Raw genomic sequence first — 10,173 nt, forward strand, 5'->3', positions numbered from 1 at the left:
TTAGCTATACAGTAGATATACATTAGCGATACATAGCTATACGTTAGCTATTCAGTAGCCATACATTTGCGATACATAGCTATACGTTAGCTATTCAGTAGCTATACATTTGCGATACATAGCTATACGTTAGCTATTCAGTAGCTATAGAGTAGCTATACATTAGCTATACGTTAGCTATACAGTAGATATACATTAGCTATACGTTAGCTATTCAGTAGCTATACAATAGCTCATGGTTTCAGAAAGGTTGGTGACCCTGGTCTAACACATGGTTTATTTTTGTCTGATTGTTCCAGAACGTTCTGCGGGCCTGCAGTGTGCTGTTGAGTCCCAGTGTTTCTGGGCTGTGGAGAGTTCTTTCTCAGAGTCAGAACCACGTCCCTGGTGGGGGTCCAGCTGAGCTGACGGACCTCCTGGAGCAGTACACTCAGAACCTGGCCCAGAACATGAAGCTCACCTACCTCAACCCTGTGGCACTAGTGGCTCCTAATGTTGGTGAGTGAACATGTGAAATCAGGGATTAAATGTTAATCTCATAAAACAATTTACTGCATTTTATCTCACAAAACTAGAAATGATTGCTGTGTGAAATATGCATTAGTGAGTCATTGTGAAACACTGATTTAAAACCAGTGTTGTCAGCGTGTCAGAGCCATGATTTCACACTCCTACAGCAAACACTCACAGCACATGTGCATGTAAAGGCCTGGGGCAATGGGCATTAACCCATGTAGATATACAGATGTTATGCACATGTATGAGTGGTTATAGAAACAGATGGGAGGAGCTTAACGTCACTGTGATGTGTAGTTAACCATGAAGAGGCCACATATGGTTTCCCACGTTCTTTTTCACCAGTGCTGCACATTTTCACACATATTGTGCATTATTTCAGAGACCGCCTCTCATTTTTCTCTCTTTTCACATTTCTGTCATTTAACAAGAGATGAAATATTCTTAGATTAATATTCTTAGATTAATATTCTTAGATTAATATTCTTAGATTAATATTCTTAGATTAATACGGAGAAGGTTGATCCAGTGGGCCATGGATTTTATGCAAGAAAAAAAGTAATTTTAACGTTATTTTGCCCTTAGTTTACACTTACATATGCATAGAATACAAAATGTGTAAGAAAGCAACATAATCCAATAAATAAGTGATAGATATAATTCCCAAGAGGGTCTTTAAGTTACATTTCCTAGATTTTTGACTCATTTCTATTTAATTAAGGTAAATATTGTGTAATAATTTGAGGAAAATTGAAGGATATTAAGTCAGTGATGCATGTGGCTCTTTGTCTTAATGTTTTTATTTATTCTTCCAGGAAACATCTTTTTACCTATTTTCTTTCTCCATTTTGCAACTTTATTTGTCCCATTTTTGTCTCTTTTCAAAAAATATTGACTTCTTTTTGCCAATAAATGTCCCTTTCTTAAAAAATGTTTGGCCATTTGTACAAGGTTTTTTTTGCCACTTTTCATTACAATAAGCTACGTTTTGCCCAATTCATACCATTTGTTTTCTTTTTGTTCCACATTTTGCCTTTTTTCACTATTGTTTGCCACATTTGGCCCATTTAAGCTCCCCTTTTCCATTACATGCCACTTATTTCCTCTCTGTTTGTCCATTTTTTGTCCGATTTTGACTGCTTTTTACCCATTGTGGTCACTTTTCACTCTTATCGAGCAATGTTTTTGCCTCTTTTGGACCAGTTTTGCCACCTGTTATTCATTTTTTGTCACTTTACTCAACATATCTGCCTCCACTCACTCATCAAATAAAAAACATAGCGAACGGGACCGGTACACTTTGGGTCGACGGCCCCTGATAAGGAATAGAGAGAGAAAGCACCTTTTGAAAAGCTTGAAATGATGCTTCTACCTGAAGTTTGCTTATATTTTTTAATTGAATATTAATAGTAGCTTTGATTTATTGACCACAACCTCCTTTTCTCCTCATCAGTCATGAACCTGGACCGCTTGGAGAACCACACCCATGTGCGGAGGCGTTTCCCACGGTACCACCACACTCTTTTCCGTGGTCAGGCTGTTTGGGACCCCTACACCCACGTGATACTGCCCCCTGCTGCTCTGGTGCCACAGCGGCATCAGCAGCTCAGCTGGAAGGAAAAAGAGAAGCTGGAGAAAGAAGGTGAGAACAAACTCTAGGTTTTCCAACTAGTCCAGTGCCCGTCAGAAGTATGCATTCATGTGGGAGCATAAGGGGTATATTTGCGGGTGCGAAATGTGGGTGCAATTTTCCTGGTTGAATTTTATGGGACATGTGCATGACTTCATCATCACTTTTATATTTTTTTGTTTGGTGTATTTTTCTGTAACGTATGTTTTTTGCACTGATGTGTATTTGTGTCTCTTTCTGTTGTGTTTTTGTGCATTTTTTGTATAATTATTGTTTTTTGTTGCCATTGTAGTGTGATTCAGGAGTCATTTTTTATTTTGGGTTTTTTTTTTGGTGTAGTTTAGTGCATTTCTGTTGTCATTTTAGTGTGTTTTTTGTATGAGTATTTAGTTTTGTGTATTTTGAGTCATTGTCATATTTTTGTTGTCGTTTGGTGTATTTTTTTGTAATATATGTTTTTTTGGAGTCATTTTGTGTGTTTTTGGAGCCTTTTTGTATATTTTTGTGCATTTCTGTTGTCATTTTGTGTACTTTCTGTATAAATATTGTTTAGTTTTATGTTTTACGTGCATTTTTGTATAATTATTGTTTTTTGTTGCCTTAAGTAGTGTGATTCTGGAATCATTTTGTATCTTTTTTAGTGTCGTTTTTTGTATTTTTGTTGTCTTTTGTGTATTTTTTTGTACCACCCTATGGACGGGTGTCGTGACACAGACAGTAACCAGACATATCTGCACACATGTCACGTAGACGGTGATCGATAGTGAAGCACACCTGATCTGTGTGTGTGCGTGTGTGTGTGTGTGCGTGTGTGTGTGTGTGTGTGTGTGTGTGTGTGTGTGTGTGTGTGTGCGTGCGCGCGCGTGTGTGTGTGTGTGTCAGCATCTTGTTTCTGCTGCATTTTTTCTAAACACACACACAGACCATCCTGAAATTATAGATAGAAGATAAAACATGGTGATGCTGCTTTTAGTTGTTATGCTGCAAAGAAGTGGAACAAATCATATTATTGTTGATTTAAAGTTAAATGTTTTCTGTTGTACTTTTTAATCATCTAAAGCACAATTAATGACTTTGTATATGAAATGCATTATACAAATACATTTGCAATAATAATATAAAATAATAAAAAGTAATAAAACACAAGTAATATATTAGAATATCCAAAAATAATACAAATATACAATGATATAGAAAACAATAGTGACAATAATATCACAGAAATAGATATAGAGAGCAGGAAGGGGAAAAAAGCTCAAAGAGCTTAAATAGTTATGATTATTTTTCAAATTAAAACACCCCGTACATTCTCTAACAACTGTATTCTGTACATTTAGTTTAAATTAAAAGCAATATGAACATATTTCAACTGGCTCATGTTGTGACTTTGTATTTGTCACACATTATAAAGTAAAACATGATCTAAAAACTCAGACTATTCTGACCTTCTTCACATTTCTTTCCAGCATCACTCCCACCAAACCCTGCTTCCGCCCCCGTCGGCGTCTCAGCCAATCAGACGGTGGAATATACAGCAGCTAGACGGAGTGTTTCCATACCTGACCCGCCCATAACCATCGTCATCCTGCTGATTTATCGAAGCCTGGGGGCTGCCCTCCCTCCTAAATACCACGCTGACCGACGAGGAGTGAGGTGGGAATCAGTCACATGATCACATGACATCACATCTTATCCATTAAATATTGGTATTAATATATTTAGTTTGGACATCTTTTAGTTTACTCCTGGATTTAATTTGTTTTTATGATAAAATGAGAGAACTGGTAAAGTTGATCTCAAACATATTTTAATAATCAATAACTACGTATGTTTAAGAACTACTGTATATATATAACATAGAACTATAACATGGATCCACAGTTTTGCGTTTGATTAAATTGTAATTGACAGTTTTTGTAGATTGTTAATGCCAATTACAATTACAAAGTCAATTATCGGAACTCAATTATAATACAATGACAATTACAACAGTAATGGATTTTTAAAATTATGATTACAAATATAATTATGTCATAATTGTAATTAATTATCAATTAGACAGTTACAATTCTAATTTACCCCAACAGTATACTAGAATATAACCAAAATTAGCAGTAGGGTTGGTGTCAATTTTTAGTGTAATTGCGATAAAAACTGTCAATTAAAATGTAATTAAATCAAAATTGTGAACCCATGTTACAGCTCTATGTTTTCCACATACTGTACGTAGTTAATGATTATTAAAATATGTTTCAGATCAACTTTACGACTATCTGTCACTTCTATTGAGGATGATTTTACCATTTCTAAAATATATAAATTGAGGAGTAGAAGTAAAAAAGCTATTAATACCAATATATTCAGAAAAATAATTTTAATTCTGCTGAGACTGCTGCCTCCGTGACCCGGCCCGGATAGAAGGGGAAGAAGATGGATGGATGGATGGATGGATGGATGGATGGATGGATGGATGGATGGATGGATAAAATGCTGGTCAACGTAATCATAATTGAGTTGTAATTGAACATGCATAATTGAAGATGTAATTGTAATTAATAAAAGTAATTGACCCCAACCCTGTTCAGTAGTAGTTTTGTTTTCCTGTGTAAAATGATGAGAAAGTATGTATTTCACATTATTGTCTCAATGGTTGTTCTTAGATTCCTTTTTCATTTGAAATATTATATTTTATTAAAAAATAAAATAAAAACGTATTGACAGCATTTATTAATAATTTAAGGGATGTCTGGTAACACTGTAAAGTAAGATATAAAAATGTGATTATAGGACGACTCCATGCACACTTTTCCTTTTATAAAAAAACCCATTTCTCTGTATTTTTTATATCTATTATTGTTAAACTGCTGGCTCGACATTATTTTTAATAGATTTTTCATAGTTTTGTGCTACTTACTTTACTACTGTATCTACTACAGTTGATAAATGAACCCTGTCACAAACACCTAATGAGCTAAACTCAGGATTATAAAGATTTATTACAGAATATAAACCACACTTACTGTATATTTATGTCCACAGGGCACTGAAATCATTTGATTAATCACAGAACTACAGTCTATTACTTTAGTTTTAACTCCAACACATGCATCTAAATCTTCTTTCTGTGTGACTTTATGGTTGTTTATGAACTCTGTATTTTTCCTCTTTTTAAGGCTTCCCAGACACCCAGTAATGAACTCCCCAGTGGTCACTGTCTCCGTCTACAACAACCACACGTTTGTGGGCGGACATTTGGACCAGCCCATCCTCCTGGAGTTTAAGCTGCTGGAAACAGCCAATCGCAGCAAACCTCTGTGTGTGCAGTGGAACCAGAGCAGTCTGTGAGTGGACAAACATAATTATAAATACAGGTTTGATACCCACAAGGCTGTAAAATGTGATTGGTTGGAGTAAAAAACATCTTTAGCATAGTTTATTATCTTTGCCTCTCAAAATTCTGGTCATTTTAAAGACTAAATGTATGACTTTTTGCCATTATTGTTCTTTAGTTTTTTATTTGCTTAATTCCAAAGTCCCGTGTATTGGAAGTGCGTAGAAAAAGAGGTACGTATGTACGTATGTATCATACTGACAAAAAGTCCATACAAACATAAAAAGTATAATAGTGTAAATGTTATATCTATGGATAGATCTAAAGTAGTTGAAAACATTTGATGCAGTGGAAGTAAAAAAAAAAAGTCATACATTTTTATTGCACTTTAATGAGAGAGATGGACAAGACTGTAATATCTTTTTGGAAATACTGCATATTTAGTGTTATTCCTGCTGAAAAATGATAAAAAGTCAATGTCAAATACACAGTGAAAAATACAAAGTCCCATTTTTCCCTTTGGTTGATTGACTTATTTTGAGTGGTCTCAGTTATAAACCTATTCTAACCCCGCCCCCTGCCCCTCAGGCATGAGATCGGTGGTTGTTGGACGGTGAGGGACTGTATGGTGGTCTACAGGAACACATCTCATGTCCGCTGTCAGTGCCACAGATTGGGAACCTTTGGTGTGTTGATGGACAGTTCACACAGAGAGGTGAGTCATTAATTCAACAAGTCAGAGGAAATTAGCATTTAATGTTCTTCAATAATAATGAGATTTTATATCAAAGAGCGCCACGTCCTCGTCTACTTCCCCGTGTGACAGTATACACACGGACCTGAGGAAATGATCACTGAATATTATCTACAAATACATGATTTAAAGTGACTTTTCAGAGGCTAAAACTCCAGAAAACAGGCGAGTTTAGGAAATTAAACCTCAAATACTCTGTTATTGGGAGAAACTATTTTAGCTGTGACACATTTCTAATCATCACACTAAAATAATATGACCTTTTTCAAATTTCAAAAGTCAAACAAAAAATCTGAAGGCATCACGTAAAGCAGCTAGCACTGTTAGCATCATGCTGGATGAAGCAAAATAAAAACATTCCCTCAGTCCACTGACACTGTCAGAAAGTAATGAGAAGCACTGGGTTAGAGGAATGAGGTTTTGGAACAGCTCTTTCACAGTGACATAGAGGAGGATGTCTGAGACAGAGGATTGTGTTGACATTTCCTGAAAATAACCTGTTTTACTTAAAAAAACTTTAACATACTGTATATTTTAAAAAAAGACAAAATTAACTTGCTGTAATGAATCTCTTCCAAAAATGAAACGACCAACATCAATCATTATGGTTCATTCTGTGAGAATCAATAATGTGCACCTCAAATTACAAAAGCTTTGAAAGGGTTAAATAGAACACTTTATTTAATACTTCACTGTTTTTACACTTTTACCAAATGTTCCTTCCATAAAGATGTTCCACGCTGACTCCTCTACGTGTGTGTGTCTATGAGCAGCAGTTGGAGGGAGACCTGGAGACGTTAGCTCTGGTTAGCTACTCCTCCCTGAGCCTCTCCATGCTGGCCCTCCTCCTCACCGTACTGGTTCTCTCCTGCCTTCGAGGCCTCAAGTCCAACACCAGAGGAATCCATTCAAACACTGCAGCAGCCATGTTTCTGTCTGAGCTGGTGTTCCTGGTTGGAGTCAATCAGACTGATCAGCAGGTACGTACGTACCTGTTGTAGTGGACATGTTTCATACTATGTGACTATACTATACTATATATACTATACTATACTATACTATATACACTATACTATACTATACTATACTATATACACTATACTATACTACACTATACTGTACTATACTATATACACTATACTATACTATACTATACTATACTATACTATATATACTATACTATACTATACTATATACACTATACTATACTATACTATATACACTATACTATACTATATACACTATACTATACTATATACACTATACTATACTATATACACTATACTATACTATACTATATACACTATACTATACTATATACACTATACTATACTATATACACTATACTATACTATATACACTATACTATACTATACTATACTATATATACTATACTATACTATACTATACTATACTATACTATACTATATACACTATACTATACTATATACACTATACTATACTATATACACTATACTATACTATACTATACTATACTATACTATACTATACTATACTATACTATACTATATACACTATACTATACTACATACACTATACTTTACTATATACACTATACTATACTATATATACTATACTATACTATACTATATACACTATACTATACTATATACACTATACTATACTATATACACTATACTATACTATATACACTATACTATACTATACTATATACACTATACTATACTATACTATACTATATACACTATACTATACTATATACACTATACTATACTATATACACTATACTATACTATACTATACTATACTATACTATACTATATATACTATACTATACTATACTATACTATATACACTATACTATACTATATACACTATACTATACTATATACACTATACTATACTATATACACTATACTATACTATATACACTATACTATACACTACTATACTATATACAATATACTATATACTATACTATATACTATATACTATACACTATACACTATATACTATACTATATACAATATACTATATACTATATACTATACACTATATACTATACTATATACTATATACTATACACTATATACTATATACTATACTATATACTATATACTATACTATACTATATACACTATACTATACTATATACACTATACTATACTATATACACTATACTATACTATACTATACTATACTATACTATACTATACTATACTATACTATATACACTATACTATATACACTATACTATACTATACTATACTATACTATATACACTATACTATACTATATACACTATACTATACTATACTATATACACTATACTATACTATACTATACTATATACACTATACTATACTATACTATATACACTATACTATACTATGCTATATACTATATACTATACTATACTATACTATATACACTATACTATACTATACTATATACACTATACTATACTATATACACTATACTATACTATACTATATACACTATACTATATACACTATACTATACTATACTATATACACTATACTATACTATACTATATATACTATACTATACTATATATACTATACTATACTATATATACTATACTATATACACTATACTATACTATACTACACTATACTGTTCTATACTATATACACTATACTGTACTATACTACACTATACTATAATATACTACACTATACTGTACTATACTATATACACTATACTGTACTATACTATACTATACTATACTATATACACTATACTATACTATACTATATATACTATACTATACTATATATACTATACTATACTATATATACTATACTGTACTATACTACACTATACTATAATATACTACACTATACTGTACTATACTATATACACTATACTGTACTATACTATACTATACTATATACACTATACTATACTATACTATATATACTATACTATACTATATAAACTATACTATACTATATACACTATACTATATACACTATACTATACTATACTATATACACTATACTATACTATACTATACTATACTATACTATACTATATACACTATACTATACTATACTATATACACTATACTATATACACTATACTATACTATACTATATACACTATACTATACTATACTATATACACTATACTATACTATGCTATATACTATATACTATACTATACTATACTATATACACTATACTATACTATACTATATACACTATACTATACTATATACACTATACTATACTATACTATACTATATACACTATACTATATACACTATACTATACTATACTATATACACTATACTATACTATACTATATATACTATACTATACTATATATACTATACTATACTATATATACTATACTATATACACTATACTATACTATACTACACTATACTGTTCTATACTATATACACTATACTGTACTATACTACACTATACTATAATATACTACACTATACTGTACTATACTATATACACTATACTGTACTATACTATACTATACTATACTATATACACTATACTATACTATACTATATATACTATACTATACTATATATACTATACTATACTATATACACTATACTGTACTATACTACACTATACTATAATATACTACACTATACTGTACTATACTATATACACTATACTGTACTATACTATACTATACTATACTATATACACTATACTATACTATACTATATATACTATACTATACTATATATACTATACTATACTATATACACTATACTATATACACTATACTATACTATACTATATACACTATACTATACTATACTATATATACTATACTATACTATATATACTATACTATACTATATATACTATACTATATACACTATACTATACTATACTACACTATACTGTTCTATACTATATACACTATACTGTACTATACTACACTATACTATAATATACTACA

General features: G+C 31.6%; 1 protein-coding gene across 1 annotated transcript in view; it reads left to right on the forward strand.

The window, feature by feature from the left end:
• The window catches only part of LOC114460135 (cadherin EGF LAG seven-pass G-type receptor 3-like), a gene marked incomplete at its 3' end in the record, with an annotated part of 33,117 nt that extends 25,906 nt beyond the window's left edge, over positions 1-7,211 (forward strand). The window contains exons 18-23 of the mRNA XM_028442184.1: positions 300-498; positions 1,970-2,158; positions 3,613-3,799; positions 5,320-5,487; positions 6,066-6,192; positions 7,005-7,211. Of these exons, the coding sequence (XP_028297985.1) occupies positions 300-498; positions 1,970-2,158; positions 3,613-3,799; positions 5,320-5,487; positions 6,066-6,192; positions 7,005-7,211 (1,077 nt within the window). The remainder of the gene's footprint in view (positions 1-299; positions 499-1,969; positions 2,159-3,612; positions 3,800-5,319; positions 5,488-6,065; positions 6,193-7,004) is intronic.
• Between the last annotated feature and the right edge of the window lie 2,962 nt (positions 7,212-10,173).

The sequence above is a fragment of the Gouania willdenowi genome, unplaced genomic scaffold (genome assembly GCF_900634775.1).
Source record: "Gouania willdenowi unplaced genomic scaffold, fGouWil2.1 scaffold_403_arrow_ctg1, whole genome shotgun sequence".
In the NCBI taxonomy this organism is placed as follows: domain Eukaryota; kingdom Metazoa; phylum Chordata; class Actinopteri; order Blenniiformes; family Gobiesocidae; genus Gouania; species Gouania willdenowi.